At 47.6% G+C, this 17,215-nt stretch overlaps 1 protein-coding gene across 1 annotated transcript; it reads left to right on the forward strand.

The window, feature by feature from the left end:
- The first annotated feature begins 8,226 nt into the window (after positions 1-8,226).
- Positions 8,227-14,830, forward strand: LOC124700443. Its single transcript, XM_047232572.1, has 3 exons — positions 8,227-8,688; positions 8,764-9,671; positions 13,518-14,830. Exons 1-3 carry the CDS (start codon positions 8,258-8,260, stop codon positions 14,828-14,830), a joined length of 2,652 nt encoding a protein of 883 aa, XP_047088528.1. The 5' UTR covers positions 8,227-8,257.
- The last annotated feature ends 2,385 nt before the right edge of the window (positions 14,831-17,215 follow it).

Genomic DNA, 17,215 nt, shown 5'->3' on the forward strand with positions numbered 1-17,215 from the left:
TCAACAATGTGGCAATCATCAAAATCTAAATCATTACAATCTAAAGCAATGGGATTATCATCCCCAAGGTTGGAAAAAATTTCAGCAGTTTTATCACGAGCGGTTTCAAGCAGCTTTAGCAGCTTCGTGTAATTTTGCGCGCTTTGCACTAGGAGTAGAAACATTGCCAACACCAATTATTTTACCATTAATAGTAGGAGGTGCAGCAACATGTGAATCATTAGCATTGCTAGTGGTGGTAATAGTCCAAACTTTAGCTACATTTTTCTCTTTAGCTAGTTTTTCATTTTCTTCTCTATCCCACCTAGCACGCAGTTCAGCCATTAATCTTATATTCTCATTAATTCTAACTTGGATGGCATTTGCTGTAGTAACAATTTTATTTTCAATATCCTTATTAGGCATAACTTTCGATTTCAAAAGATCAACATCAGAGACAAGACTATCAACCTTAGAAGCGAGAATATCAATTTTATTGAGCTTTTCCTCAACAGATTTGTTAAAGGCAGTTTGTGTACTAATAAATTCTTTAAGCATAGCTTCAAGTCCAGGGGGTGTATTCCTATTATTGTTGTAAGAATTCCCATAAGAATTAGCATAACCGTTACCATTATTATAAGGATATGGCCTATAGTTATTACTAGAGTTGTTCCGATAAGCATTGTTGTTGAAATTATTATTTTTAATGAAGTTTACATCAACATGTTCTTCTTGGGCAACCAATGAAGCTAACGGAACATTATTAGGATCAACATTAGTCCTATCATTCACAAGCATAGACATAATAGCATCAATCTTATCATTCAAGGAAGATGATTCTTCAACAGAATTTACCTTCTCACCTTGTGGAGCTCTTTCCGTGTGCCATTCATAGTAATTAACTATCATATTATCAAGGAGCTTTGTTGCTTCACCAAGAGTGATGGACATAAAGGTACCTCCAGCAGCTGAATCCAATAAATTCCGCGAAGAAAAATTTAGTCCTGCATAGAAGGTTTGGATGATCATCCAAGTAGTCGATCCATGGGTTGGGCAATTTTTAACCAAAGATTTCATTCTTTCCCAAGCTTGAGCAACATGTTCATTATCCAATTGTTTAAAATTTATTATGCTACTCCTCAAAGATATAATTTTAGCAGGGGGATAATATCTACCAATAAAAGCATCCTTGCATTTAGTCCATGAATCAATACTATTTTTAGGCAGAGATAGCAACCAATCTTTAGCTCTTCCTCTTAATGAGAAAGGAAACAATTTCAATTTAATAATATCACCATCTACATCCTTATACTTTTGCATTTCACATAGTTCAACAAAATTATTAAGATGGGCAGCAGCATCATCGTAACTAACACTGGAAAATTGCTCTCGCATAACAAGATTCAGAAAGCGAGGTTTAATTTCAAAGAATTCTGCTGTAGTAGCAGGTGGAGCAATAGGTGTGCATAGGAAATCATTATTATTTGTGGTTGTGAAGTCACACAACTTAGTATTTTCAGGGGTGGCCATTTTAGCAGTAGTAAATAAAACAAACTAGATAAAGTAAATGCAAGTAACTAATTTTTTTGTGTTTTTGATATAGCAAACAAGATAGTAAATAAAGTAAAGCTAGCAACTAATTTTTTTGTGTTTTGATATAATGCAGCAAACAAAGTAGTAAATAAAATAAAGCAAGACAAAAACAAAGTAAAGAGATTGGGAAGTGGAGACTCCCCTTGCAGCGTGTCTTGATCTCCCCGGCAACGGCGCCGTAAAAAGAGCTTGATGGCGTGTAACTCACACATTCGTTGGGAACCCCAAGAGGAAGGTATGATGCGCACATCAGCAAGTTTTCCCTCAGAAAGAAACCAAGGTTTATCGAACCAGGAGGAGCCAAGAAGCACGTTGAAGGTTGATGGCGGCGGGATGTAGTGCGGCGCAACACCAGAGATTCCGGCGCCAACGTGGAACCTGCACAACACAACCAAAGTACTTTGCCCCAACGAAACAGTGAGGTTGTCAATCTCACCGGCTTGCTGTAACAAAGAATTAACCGTATTGTGTGGAAGATGATTGTTTGCAAGAAAACAGTAAAAAACAAGTATTGCAAGCAGATTTGTATTTCAAGTATAAAAGAATGGACCGGGGTCCACAGCTTCACTAGAGGTGTCTCTCCCATAAGATAAAAGCATGTTGGGTGAACAAATTACAGTCGGGCAATTGACAAATAGAGAGGGCATAACAATGCACATACATGTCATGATAAATATAGTGAGATTTAATTGGGCATTACGACAAAGTACATAGACCGCCATCCAAGCATGCATCTATGTCTAAAAAGTCCACCTTCGAGTTATCATCCGAACCCCTTCCAGTATTAAGTTGCAAAACAACTGGACAATTACATTAAGTATGGTGCGTAATGTAATCAACAACTACATCCTTAGACATAGCATCAATGTTTTATCCCTAGTGGCAACAGCACATCCACAACCTTAGAACTTTCTGTCACTGTCCCAGATATCAATGGAGGCATGAACCCACTATCGAGCATAAATACTCCCTCTTGGAGTTAAAAGCAAAAACTTGGCCAGAGCCTCTACTAATAACGGAGAGCATGCAAGATCATAAACAACACATAGGTAATAACTTGATAATTAACATAACATAGTATTCTCTATCCATCGGATCCCGACAAACACAACATATAGTATTACAGTATAGATGATCTTGATCATGTTAGGCAGCTCACAAGATCCAACAATGAAGCACAATGAGGAGAAGACAACCATCTAGCTACTGCTATGGACCCATAGTCCAGGGGTGAACTACTCACTCATCACTCCGGAGGCGACCATGGCGGTGAAGAGTCCTCCGGAGATGAATCCCCTCTCCGGCAGGGTGCCGGAGGAGATCTCCAGAATCCCCCGAGATGGGATTGGCGGCGGCGGCGTCTCGGTAAGGTTTTCCGTATCGTGGCTCTCGGCACTGGGGGTTTCGCGACGGAGGCTTTAAGTAGGCGGAAGGGCAACGCGAGGGGCCACACGAGGGCCCCACACCATAGGTCGGCGCGGCCAGGGCCTGGGTCGCGCCGCCCTAGTGTGGCGGCGCCTCGTGGCCCCACTTCGACTCCTCTTCGGTCTTCTGGAAGCTTCGTGGCAAAATAGGACCCTGGGCATTGATTTCGTCCAATTCCGAGAATATTTCGTTACTAGGATTTCTGAAACCAAAAACAGCAGAAAACAACAACTGGCTCTTCGGCATCTTGTTAATAGGTTAGTTCCAGAAAATGCACGAATATGATATAAAGTGTGCATAAAACATGTAGATATCATCAATAATGTGGCATGGAACATAAGAAATTATCGATACGTCGGAGACGTATCAACGCTCTCAACAGGGACACGTCATCCCTGCGTTTGTTCAGCTCCATCTTCTCCTCTTGCCTCTTTTTTGGAGGCAGTCGGTGGTGCCATGGATGGGGAGAGGGTGGCGGAGGGAGGAACAACGTAGCGATGGCGGAAGGAGAAATGAATCGGCAGGATAGGTCAAATGTGTTGGGATGGAAGAAATGCGCGGCAGGAGAGGCGCGACGTGGCGGGAGAGGCGCGATTTGGCGGGAGGGGGGACGAATTTTTGCTGTGCCGCTGATGCATCGATCCCGCCACACCTCGCCTCGCTTTTCGGTGTGTCCGGCGTCCCCGGAGCGTTCCCCGTGTAGCGGGGACGGGCTCGGGGCACCGGACACCGTATCGGGCCGCGCCGGACAAAAAGCGGTTTTGGGGGACGCGGCTGGGAACGGTTTTTTTTGTCCGGCCCGCCCCAAATCGCTTTGGGAAACGGTTTGGGGGACGCGACTGGAGATGCTCTGAGACCAAAAAAGAGAGGCAGATCCACAGAAAAAGCAGGGATCCACTATGGAGGGGAAAGAAGGCAGAATCAGATGGGCTATCTTTTGGAACTCATCCACTCTCTGCATTGGTTCTTCAACCATGTACCCCTGCTTTCCACTACATGTATCTGCATCATTCTTGATCTATAATTGTAGCCTCTCTTAAATTTCTTTATCTGCAAAAAGAATAGACGATGGTGCTGTCAAAAAAATACAAAAACCCTGATGCTTAAGTAAAAGAAAACTTCTAACTAAGCATCTTAGCTGAGAACCTGTGCAACAGAATGGTAGAGGGTACGAGAAATGAAACTATATAAGAAACTAAAAACTGTAGTACAAAGAAACTGAGAAAGATATATTATAACTGAGAAATTATAGATCTCTTATTATGGACAAACTATTGTATAGTATAGTATAGTATAGCTATAGGTGACCATGGAATTAGCTCAGCATAATCTTGAGAATCACTAGTAAAAACTAGATGGTTTGACATACTTGTCATTTCCTCTATTGTGTCCAAATCCTACCCAGTACAACAACTCTACCAATTAGCCCTGCTTAGCCTGATAGAAATTAGGACACGCATCAATGAAAATGAACAAAGATAAAACAAAGATAGGAAAAACGGATATGGCAAACCTCATTGTTATCAGCTGGAGGCAAAAATGAATCTATCATAACCAAAAACTGGCAATCACAGGGGCAACGTGCATGCCGCAACATGCACTTCTCTGTTGATGATGGCGATGCCATGTGAGATTGAATGATTTATTGATGTTTGGTCTGAATCTTCATGGACACAAAATAAAATTACGGTAGTTAGGTCCAGTGCTAACAGTGAGCCGTCAAACATTGAATCATGCACCATGCCTTCTTGCCAAGGTGATAAAGGTTAAAAGGCGGAAATACATAAATGGAAATACCAAAAATGAAGTCTGAAAAATAGAGCGCTAAAATGATTCAAAAATAGAAAAAAAAATTAAAATGAAAGAATATACCAAATTAAATAAAAACATAGAGAGAAATGTAGAAAAAAACATAGTGAATCCTCCTTCTTTACCCTGGCTTGGAACCGGCTACGCAAAAACAAGGCTTAGCGGAGTTACCCATCCCATGTACTCCTAAAACATAGAAAAAATAGATAAACATTGCTTAATGATTGTGTTGCACTATACAAAGTGCATAAACAAGCGAACGCGAGTACAAACCAGTTTGTGCTTACGTAGAAACATAGACATGGGAGTCATATACAACGTATGCCATTGTAGAAACAAAAATGATAGGGCATTAGATAGCTACAGAAAAGTACGGTAATCTCCAAAATATCGAATTCAGACCATGCCAACCAAACACAACAGAATTGTCTTAGAGAAGATGAACTGAACCTCCACGAATCCACTCCATTCCATATGAAACAGTATGATGACAATGTTGTCTATTTCCAGATCAAACTCTTGAACAAACTCCACCCAACCTGACTCAAACATAATCCTACCATCAGTGGCTGTGTAGGACTTTGCCTGCTGCTTGTTATTGTATGATACTATAGAAAGAATGAACAAACCCTTATTTTCTATGTCCAATGACTTGTTCCCATTAATGTCTTATATTCTAGATTATTCAAGCCTAGCATCAAGAATATAATAATATTATGAATATATAAATGCATGAAATACAAGCTTGATAAAATATTGCATCTTAATAACCCATCTCATAAGCGAAAGATCCACCATCCATAAGACATAGCAATAACCATAATCATGTAGGGAAACTGATCATATAGTTCTAAAACAACGATAGCACATAGAGATATTTTGATAAAGATACTTCCACAAACCCATAACTGGGGGTGCACTACTCCCAATTCATCATGGAAACAATGGAGGAGTCGATGGAGAAAATGGAGATGCAAAGATGGGATATTTCAACGACGTTCCCACCTCCAATCTTGCTCCACTGGTGGACTTTTTCTTCTCTATTTATTTGTTATATGTTGTATCATTGCTATCGTCATTAGATGTTTTTAAGGGGTATATAAAAGGGTCTTTAGGTCAAGACAATGTCGTTGGCCAATGGGTGGTGCAAATGGAATCTCATGTGGAGGTGCCCCCCTCTTGGCGTGGGGTAGGGCAACCCATGCTGGGGACCATCTTGTCCCTTTGTGCAACCTCTCACGTGGTTCTAGCGCAAATCCTATTTAACATGAAAATCATGTCTAAAAAAAATCATGATACTAAACAATATACAATTAATTCCATAATTAAATAATAAATAAGTGGGATTTGGCAAAAAGTCCCAATAATCAAGGAAAGTACAAGGAAACATTATAATATATTGAACTTCAAAATGCATAGATACTTTATGGATGTATCAATCAATTATGTGATTACCAATTTGGTGCTATAAACGTTGACAATGTTGTATTTCTTCCTTGCACGAAAAGGTGTTTATAAAAATTGAACTGTTGTCCGTCCATGTTCAATTGGCAAAGAGATTAACAAAATAAATGTTACTATCTTAAAAAATGGACTATTGTATGTCGTATAAATGACCAAGGTGGATTATGAATCCGTGATTTAGAGTCAAAACATCATTTTACTCGCAGATGTTTGTTTAAACTTCTCATCGCGGGGATGGGTTGTGGTAGAATGTTTTTCGAAAGGTTACAAGGCTATATCTCAAGTGCAATGGCTATCAATTTAATTTTGAAAGGCTAAATGGCGGAAGTTCTCCGTTGATTTCTCAATATCCATGTAATATTATAGAGTTGGACATAAAATTGTTATGGTTGGTTTTGGGTTACATGATCAAAAATACATTGGTATGTTGGAATGATTTGTTAGAGTGTTTTGTTGAGGTTGGTTTGACGCCTGCACATGATTTGTTCTATGAAATTTACATGCCAAAGGAATCTTATCCGCCAATTTACTGTACCATACATTAGTCCATGTAAACGCAGAAATTAATAATGATATTTTTTGGAAAATAAAGGTCTTATTAAATAATAGTACTCCGTATCTTTCCTTGGTATTCAAGACGGGTGTTATTCTAGCAAAGGACAATTTCACAGAACAGAATTGTCATGGTAGTAAACAACGTTATTTTTTCACCAGGATATGTATTTCAAATGCATTTCGCAAAAAAAAGAAAATGTATTTCAAATGCAGATTCGCGAGTGCGGCGTAGTCATTCAGGTTGCATCAAATTCGTGGCAACTAAGGTATGTTGCAAACTGTTTGGCAGTTTGCTAACAATCCATCAAAATTTTAAAGTATATACTTGTTCCAGCAACAAACTTATGTTGGGCTATGTGACCTCGTATTAATGATGTTCTGTTTGATAAAATGGAAAAAAAATCCTTCCTCCCCTATCTGCTTGCATACCCATTGGATTTGCACTTTGTACCATTTGTAACCGTTGGAACACGAGAAGCTCTTCATGACGGGTGTATCCAACTGGAGCTGACAATTAAGCAGGTGTTACCCGGTGTGGATGGCGGTGGAATTTATGTATCGATCCTCGGTTGCATTAGTATGCTTCTTTTTTTTTCCGCATGCTAAGAGGTTTTGTCTAGCTCAACCATCTTGTTATGTGAAGTATGGGTGTAACTTCCTTAGTTTGTTCTCTTCTTGATGAGTCTTTGATGAGTTTGTAGAAACTCCCTAACAAAAAATATGCTAGTGGTCGGCCTTAACACGACAGAAGATTGGATGGTGGATATTGGCTCCTCCTCGCATGTCACTGGGAAACAATACACTTGAGCCTCGTCTCATTCCCCTTCCGAGCTCAAGTATGAGAATTTTTTTGTTGCCAATGGTTCTTGTCTAGCGGTACACACGCCTCTAGCGGTACACCGGCAAGTTACAATGGGCGAGAGATCTGACCAATCCTGCATTGATTAACTTGATTCCATCGCGGCGAGCCGCAAGCCACGGATTGGCCGTGGCGTAGCGGCGTAGCAACGTCCGCTCAATAATGCACGCATGACAGGATCGTGTCCGGCGAGAAAAGAGCAGAGCCCGGCCGGCGACAGCACGGCGGCACGGCGCGTACATATGCTGTGGATGCCTGGTCGCCGTCCCCCTTAATCACAGGCAGGTTACTTGAGAACGCTACGTTACCGGGGACGTACTTAAGCATGGTTAGTTACACGCGAATCACACAGCGCAGCTGAGAGTAACCACTGATGGTGCTGGAAGGACGACGTAACTACCACTTCCACCGTACGAGCTGCGTGCCTGTATGCCGTTTTGAGCGGCTCCAGTTGATCCAGACAGCATCACTTGTCCGGAAAGTTCAACACGAGGATCACCACACAAAGAGCGAACGAGCGACCACCAAATCCCAAAACAAACAAGAGACAATCAAGAAAATCAAGAGTTAATCATGCATATGGAAGCACTACCCATGGAGACAACAAATCCGCTACGTGCGGTCGTGCTGCTGTCCGCGGTCGTGGTCATGCTGTCGCTGAGCTCGTGCTGCGCCTCGTCGGCGGTCGGCGGGCAGCTGCTGCACCCGGTGATACTCATCCCGGGCTCCGGCGGCAACCAGCTGGAGGCGCGCCTCACTGATGACTACAGGCCGTCGAGCCTGACGTGCCGGGTGTGGCCGCCGGTGCGCGGGCGCGGCGGGTGGTTCCGCCTGTGGTTCGAGCCGTCCGTCCTGCTCGCGCCCCTCACCCGCTGCTTCGCCGAGCGGATGATGCTCTACTACGATCGCGACGCCGACGACTACCGCAACGCGCCCGGCGTCGAGACCAGAGTCTCCGAATTCGGCTCCACCTCCACCCTCCGCTACCTCGACCCAACCCTCAAGTACGTGCTCTCTTCTTGGTAATGTGCAGATGTTGCGATGGCAATGGCGTGACGGTACATCAATTTGACGTGCAGGCTCCTGACGGGGTACATGGACACCCTGGCGAGCACGCTGGAGACGGCCGGGTATGAGGAGGGGCAGAGCCTCTTCGGCGCGCCGTACGACTTCCGCTACGGCCTCGCCGCGCCGGGGCACCCGTCGCAGGTGGGAAGCGCGTACCTGGACCGCCTCCGGCTGCTGGTGGAGTCCGCGTGCGCGGCGAACGGCGGCAGGCCGGCGATCCTGCTCGCACACAGCCTCGGCGGGCTGTACGCGCTACAGCTGCTGGCGCGCGCGCCGGCGCCCTGGCGGGATGCGCACGTGAAGCGCCTCGTGACGCTCTCGGCGCCGTGGGGCGGGTCGGTGCAGGTGATGCTCACCTTCGCCTCGGGCAACACCCTGGGCGTGCCGTTCGTGGACGCGTCCCTCATCCGCGCCGAGCAGCGCAGCTCCGAGAGCAACCTCTGGCTACTGCCCACGCCCAAGGTGTTCGGCAACACCACGCTCGTCGTCGTCGTGTCGGAGCGCCACAACCGGTCCTACTCCGCCAAGAACGTCACGCAGTTCCTGCAGGACATCGGGTTCGCCGAGGGGGTGGAGCCGTACCGGGCGCGGACGCGGCCGCTCGGGGAGGTACTGCCGGAGCCCGGCGTGCCGGTCACGTGCCTGGTCGGCACCGGCGTCGACACGGTGGAGAGCCTCGTGTTCGGGGCGGAGGGGTTCGACGCGGGGCCTGTCAAGGTGGTGTACGGCGACGGTGACGGGACGGTGAACCTGGCCAGCCTCGTCGGGCCGATCAAGGCGTGGTCCGACTCGCCGGCGCAGGTCATAGAGGTGGTGGAGCTGCCCAAGGTGTCGCACTCGGGCATCCTCAAGGACAAGAGCGCGCTCGACCAGATCGTTCGGATTGTTGATTCCATCAATCTAAATGCCACGACCACGAGTCATCAGTCCACTTAGCTACGGAGTGAAACACCTTTTATCGATTAGATTTGGAAATTTGCACTAATTTGATTTGTGCCATTAATTATTTGCTAGTTATCATTCACTACAACAAAAGAGTCACCTAAAGACGCTATGCATTCGACGCTTTATATTTCGTCTTTACATTCGTAGTCGAGTTGTTTGTTAAGACGTTTGTTGAGACGCACCACAAATCGTCATAAATCTTAGGCTTCAATAATAACATAAGGTCCCTACTAACCCACGATTATATTATTCTGAAAAAAAACCATGACGCTATGTTGTTATATTCCCCATCCCATGTTTAACCTAGGGCCGCCGCCATGGCGCCAGGCGATCTGATCGCGGTTTCAATCTGCAAGGACTCTGCCCTACGTGCTAATTCTATTCCCCCCACCCATGCGACTGCGATTCCGAGGCTCCACTTGGTCGCAGCTGAATCAGGTGAGTTACTCACCGATTAGATTGGCTGTTTCTTGGCATTGGAGTTTCTTCCCGCTGGACTCGATCAAATGCTCAATGCGCATTGCCTCCTGTTTCTTCTCTGCAAGTATGTGCCTCTTCCGCTTCTAAAATCTCTGAAACCTTTTCTTTTATTGTGCAGATTAGAGCATCTCCAGTCGCGTCCCCCAAACCGTCCCCCAAAGCGATTTGGGCGCGCCGGACAAAAAAACGTTCCAGCCGCGTCCCCCAAAGCCCTTTTTTGTCCGGCGCGGCCCGATACGGTGTCCGGCGCCCCGAGCCCGTCCCCGTCCCACAGGGGACGCTCCGGGGACGCCGGACACAACGAAAGCGAGGCCAACCGACGCGGGCCCGACGCGTCGGCGGCACGGAAGGCTAAATCCCCGTCGCCTACCTTTGGTCAAGCGACGTTAATGGCGTCCCTGTTTTCCCGGGCGACGCGAGGACGCGTCTCGTCGTGCATGGCCGCGTGGCCGTCCGCGCCGGAGTTATTGCGTGCAACCACCCGCCGCCGCCGCTGTTTTAAGGCGCCCGCGGTTAGCTCCGCTCATCCTTCTCGTCGCCGCCGCCTCCCTCCCGGATCCTCTCCTCGCCGCTCAAAAAATGTCGTCCTCCCGCAAGATCGCCGCGGCAGCGCCTCACCGTGGCGGAGGCGTGGGCGCCGTACCGCGCCGGTATCCGGTCCCGCCGGACATGCGGCGCCGCAGCAGCGGCGGGCTGGAGGATGGCCGTGAACGGCATTGGCGTTCCGCCGCCGCCGAGCCGCGCACGGACCAATGGTGGGACGCCGTCATGGCCCGGCGGGCTCAACTCACCGCGGAGGAGCGGAGGGATCCGACGTGGGCGGTCGAGAACAACGACGCCTGGTGGACGACGTACTTCAAGGCCAAGTACGACGTCGAGATGCACAGCACCGACGGGCTCGTCGGCGGCCCCAACAGCTGGAACAAGGACGGCCGCGCCCTGTTCGGGGCGTTCCGGGCGCACCCTCGAGAACGTCATCCGCGGCATCCGCAACGGCGCTCCGCGGCTGGAGATGCCGTCGTCGCCACCGCCGTCTCCTCAATGGCAGCCGAGGAGGACGACGTACTCGTCCTCCTCGCACTCTTCTTCCTCGGGACCGGCGCGATCGACGCCGTCCTCGTCGTACCGGTCGGCGCCCTACACCGTCCCCAAACGGGAGGTCAAGGAGGAGCCGGCGACGCCCGTCAACACAAGGCGTGGCGGCAGCGGCAGCGGGCGGCAGCAAGGGAGGCGCGGCGGCGCCCTCCTCATCCGAAGCCGGAGGTGAAGGAGGAGCCGGAGGAAGCGTCGCGAGCGGCGCCGCCGGGCGGAGTACGAGCGGCAGCAGCGGCTCATCGCCGCAGCCGACGACCCCGAGGACTGCCCGGGGCTGCGGGCGGCGTTCATGGCGTCCATGGACGACAAGGACGCCTGGAGGGGCGACCCGGACGCGGCGATCGCCATGTCCATCCTCGACTCCGGCAAGCCGCCGGTGGACCTCACCGACGATGGCGAGGCGAGGACCAAGCGGCTTGGTGAAGGACGAGCCCGTGGACGAGCCCGTCGACGAGCGCGGCAAGCGGGAGGTCGTCACCGACGAGATGTACAACTTCCAGCAGTACTACGACGCCTCCGGCCGCCGCAAGCGGTTCTAGATTAGGTTTAGTTTTAAAGTTAGTCAAATTTCGTTCGAATCTATGTAAATTTGGACGAATCTAATCGAATCTAGTTAAGTTTAAAATTTGCGAAATTTTGTTTGGGGGACGCGACTGGGGAGCGACGTCCCCCAAACGCGGCACGAACGAAACACGTCCCCCAAACGCTCAATCCGGCGCGGTTTGGGGGACGGTTTGGGGGGACGCGACTGGAGATGCTCTTAGAGTTTGTCCATGTTACTAGATTGTCCGTTTCTTAGCGTTGGAGTTCCTTCCCGCTGGACTTGATCAAATGCTCACTGCGCATTGCCTCCTTATTCCTCTCTACAAGTATGTGCCTCTTCCACATCTATGATCTCTGAAACCTTTCCTTTTATGGTGCAGATTAGAGTCCGTCCATGTATTTGGCTGTTGTTCACTGATATTGATGTAGATTTTGCACAAAAAGATAATAAACGAGCCAACTCTTGGAGGTGGCATGCAAAGCGGAGGGCACCAATTGCACCGACCATCAGGAACTAACGTTTAAATTTCTAAATGTTTTTTATGCATCTAGCTTCGAATTATGTACAAACAGGATCAGGTTTTGCTGGACTCGTCTAGTACATATATGTGTATATATGTCTTCGATCGGACTGGAACTCGAGAATTTTTTTTCTGCTACACATGTAATTTAATTTATGATCATAATCATATTAATTTCTTGTAAAATTGTTACTAATAGTTTTCGTACTGATTTTTCAAGTTTATATGTTCCTTTACAGGATTATTTTTATGAACATTTTTGAAGCGGAGTAGTAGAGAGCAAAGAAAGTCTGCCAAAGAAGTGAACCGGATAGCAGATTATTTCAGGATCTAATAGAATAATTCTGCTTCATCGGGAAATTGCATACGGAAATTCTATGTACTCCGTAGGTGTCATAGACACATAGGATTTTTTTTTTAAAGAGTTATAACCTCTTGCTAGAAATCCTATGTTATTGCAGTATAGGAAAGCAATTCATATTTTTCTATTGTAGTATTAAATCGTTTTAACTCAAACGCCCTTTATAGGAAAACTTCATATAGGTAAAAATTCTAGGAAATATTTAAATAAATTCTTTAAAAAAATCCTTTGAATGAAACAAGCCCTAAACTGTATCATGTCCTCTTCGGTGCGAGTACCCGTGCAGTTGTACCAGATCATCGAGCTTGGGCATGGTCACAGTCAATGCACGGCATGAACAGTATCCATTCAACACAAGGCCGTTGACAAAAGTGCACGTTGGCATCCTCGGTATTCGGCACGACTAGATCACGGTGTCCGCGCGGATGCACTGCCAAGCACGAGGGCTATCTTGGATCCCTCTACTGCTCCAAGCCAGCCTCGGGAAGACGCACAAAGTGTTAATTAGAAGTTGACACCGCCCTCCCGCCGCCCGTGGCTACTCCATTGCCGCTGGCCGGCCTTGTTCGAGGCGGTTTCGCCAAAACTGGAACATATTCAGCGTTCCTCCTGTACGGCGGGCTGTACCTCCCGGTCCTCCCCCACTTGCTTCCAAGCTAGCTCTGCATCGAGCTCAACTTGGCCTCCTTTATCACTCGCACTCTACCGTTATATAAGTGTATAACACAAGCACATCGACGTTCATCAAAGCAATGCATCCAATAGCTACTCTTTAATTAGGTCAGAAAGTTCTACTACCAACTAGTGCTCGCGCCGGAAGCTATGTCGCTACACCGCAGCTCGGCTGCTGCGCTCGCGGCGCTGCTCGCCTTCTCGGTGTTGTTGTGCTCATCTCCGTGCGCGACAGCCGCCGACGATCACAAGCCCATCGTGGCGCGCGTCAGAAAGGACGCCGCCACCTCCCTCTACACCATCGTCATCAAGGTCGGCGGGGTGCCGCTGCTCCTCGACATCGCCGGCCCACTGCTCTGGCTAGCCAACTGCCCCACCCCGCACCGCACCATCCCGTGCGGCACCGACGTCTGCGAGGACGTCAATTACATGAACCACCCGTCCAACGGAAATTGTTTGACTGAACATGTGTTGAGGTACCCATACGAGTGTGGCGCGGTCTGCACCGCCTACCCGTACAACCCAGTCAACGGGCGGTGCGCCCAGGATGACGCTACCACGATCACGCTCGCTGCCAACACCACGGACGGCGAGAACCCTCTGTCGGAGGTCTCCTTCCGCGCTGTAGGCTCCTGCGCGCCGGGGGACCTCCTGGCGTCGCTCCCGGCCGGCGCGGCCGGCGTCGCAGGGCTCTCCACGCTACCCGTGTCGCTGCCGACCCAGTTCGGCACCATTCTGAAGGTGGCCAAGCAGTTCGCACTCTGCCTCCCCGGTGGCGGAAGCGACGGCGTGGCCGTCTTCGGCGGCGGCCCGTTCCAGCTCCTGGCCGCGCCGCCGGTGGAGCTCGCCGACGGCCTGCGCCAGAACCAGCTCCCGCTCCTCAAGAACCCCAAGTCGGACAAGGGCGCGTACTACTTCCGCATCACCGGCATCGCCGTGAACCAACAGCAGGTGCCCACACCGCCCGGCGCCTTCGACATCGACGGTGGGAGCGGCACGGGCGGTGCCATCTTCAGCACCGTCACACCCTACACCGCGCTGCGCCCGGACATCTACCGCCCGCTCCACGACGCGTTCGACGCGGCCACCAGCGGCATCGCGCGCGCGCCGCCGGTGGCGCCGTTCGACATGTGCTACCAGGCGTCCGCGCTTACCATGACCAGGCTGGGCTACGGCGTGGCAAACATCGACCTGACGCTGGACGGCGGCCAGACCTGGACGCTGCCCGGTGGCAGCTCGCTGGTGCAGGTGAACGACCAGACGGTGTGCTTCGCGTTCGTCCAGATAGAGCCGTCAATGCCGGCGGCGGCCGACTCACCGGCGGTCATCTTCGGTGGGTTCCAGATGGAGAACCACCTGCTCATCTTCGATCTGGAGAAGGAGACTTTCGCGTTCAGTGGGCTCCTCTTCGGAATCCGCACTACATGTAGCAACTTCAACTTCACCATGGGGAGTTCTTAGAACTTAATTAGAAGTGCTACCGTGCGACGCGAGGGTACAAAAACATGCATGAGATGCATGTTTGCATGATATTGCAAATGTGCCACCATCACCTTGTCCTTTTGGTAGTATTCGATGTAGGAGTACCGTTTTGATGCAACGCATGTACTCCCTCCGTTCTTTTTTAATTGACTCGAATTTAGTACAAGTTTGTACTAAATCCGAGTCAATTAAAAAGGAACGGAGGGAGTACTAGCTTGTGTTAGTAACAAGAATAAATTTTCAACTTTTGAATGAAATTGAGTTTTTTCATGGATATATACATCACGGTAAGGTTACTCTATAAACTTGGGAGTGCCTAACTATCACCTAGCTGAAAAATGCAATTCGGCGTAAGTCGGATTTTGCCCATACTAGTAGTACTCATGTTCTTCATTTGTCATTCGCGTTTTACATTAGCTTCCGTCATCATTTCGATCAGTCCAGATTGTCAAAATCAAAACAAATCGGTTTTCTACCCTATTTTTTCAATCGCGATGTTCTCTTCGCTTTTTCTGTTCGCCCCAGTAATGAAGAAATGGACTAAAGAAACCCCTGTTATGGATACATTAAGCCATCTCGGGCCTTACAAAACGATCTACCAACTACCACCACGTCAACCTTCTCTCTTCCTCCTCACACAAAGACACACCGCATCTCACAGCGACGGCCACCAAAAAGCAGAAAACAGGAAAAGACAAGACGAGGAAGAACATCAGGCAAAGAAAGGGGGTAGATCTACAGAAAAAAGAAGGGAACCACTATTGAGGGGAGTGAGAAAACCTATTGTGAGCTGAAGAAGGTAGAATCAGACGGGCAATCTTCTGAAACTCATCCACTCTCTGCATAGGTTCTTCAACCATATACCCCTTCTTTTCACTACATGTATCCGCATCATTCTTGATCTATAATTGTAGCCTCTCCTAAATTTCTTTAGCTGCAAAAAATAGACGATGGTGTTGTCAAAAAGACAAAAACCTTAAGTAAAGGAAAACTTCTAACCAAGCATCTTAGCTGAGAACATGTGCAATAGAATGGTAGAGGGTAGGAGAAATGTGGCTATATAAGGAACTAAAAACTGTAGTACAGATAAACTGAGACAGATATATTATAACTGACAAATTATAGACAAACTATAGTACAAAGAAACTACATTATAGCTATAAGTGACCAAGAATTAGCTCTGCTTAACCCTAACTAGTAAAAACTAGATGGTTTGACATACTTGTCATTTCCTCTATTGTGTCCAAATATTATCCTACGCTGTGCAACAACTCTTCCAATTAGCACTGCTTAGCATGAAATAAATTAGGACATGTATCAATGAAAATGAACACAACAAAAACAGAGAAGGAAAATACATATATATGGCATACCTCATTCTTATCAGCTCAAGAAAAAAAGAATCTATCATAACCAAAAGCTAGCAATCACAGGGGTAACGCTGAAAGTGCATGGAGCCCCCATGTGTGATTTTGGTAATTGATGACAATCCCTATGGACTAATGTTTGCATTGAGTTATATTTGTAGGACTTGTTCATAGGCAATGCTTGAACCATATGTTGGCTTCAAGGTTGCAATAAGAAGAAATTGATGAAGAATATCAAGTGTCAAGTATCTCTTGAAGATGAAGATGAAGTGAGCCCTCAAAGTTAACTTCAAGACATCAACATGATGAAGAATGAAGAAATGAAGCGCAAGTTCAAGATGAGCCAACTCGAAGAGATCATATGCTTGAAGCTTGCCATCCATATGGTGATCATGGATATGTAAAGATGCGTCGAAGAAGAAGCTCTCTCATGGTGGAATATGGGGGAGCAACCCACAAGACTTCGTCAAGCAAGCACAGTCAAGAAAGGAGTTTAGATCGTCATCATCGAGCTCAAGAGGAACACGCAAGGTTAAGGTTTGCTCTTGATAGGGTTCCTTTCTTACCGGTCTCATGGTGTAGTTGGAGACCGGTTTATAGTTTAGTTGTCGTACTATCAAGAGGACTCTTGAGCGAGTAACTCGATCGTATCCTCGGAGAGCTCAAACATTTGCATCCTTGCATCATCTTTCTTGGTTGTTATTTGGATCTTATCCATGTTATGTTTTAGATCTTGTGCTTATTCTCATGACAAGCTCTAGGTCATCGAGAATGGTTTTTGCATGGGCAACTTGTTGCATTTTCGAGGTTAGAGGTTTTACTGGTATGTCTTTTTAGATAGATCAAACCTTTCATCATTTTTTCTATCCTACCTTTCTGGACTATTATTCTTCCCTGCATGATCTTGTAGAGATTTTTACTAGCTTCGAAACGAGCCCAAGATCATCAGAATCAGAGTCCGGATGCTCAAGTTATGATCATTCTCGTTTTGGTGTTT

Source organism: Lolium rigidum, chromosome 3 (assembly GCF_022539505.1).
Source record: "Lolium rigidum isolate FL_2022 chromosome 3, APGP_CSIRO_Lrig_0.1, whole genome shotgun sequence".
Lineage (NCBI taxonomy): Eukaryota > Viridiplantae > Streptophyta > Magnoliopsida > Poales > Poaceae > Lolium > Lolium rigidum.

Bases quoted from the DNA above. Each gene is read 5' to 3' on its own strand.
- LOC124700443 (XM_047232572.1), top strand. From the start codon at position 8,258: ATGCATATGGAAGCACTACCCATGGAGACAACAAATCCGCTACGTGCG. The intron at 8,689-8,763 runs GTACGTGCTCTC...TTTGACGTGCAG, and splicing joins TACCTCGACCCAACCCTCAA to GCTCCTGACGGGGTACATGG. The intron at 9,672-13,517 runs GTCATCAGTCCA...TCGCGCCGGAAG, and splicing joins TCTAAATGCCACGACCACGA to CTATGTCGCTACACCGCAGC.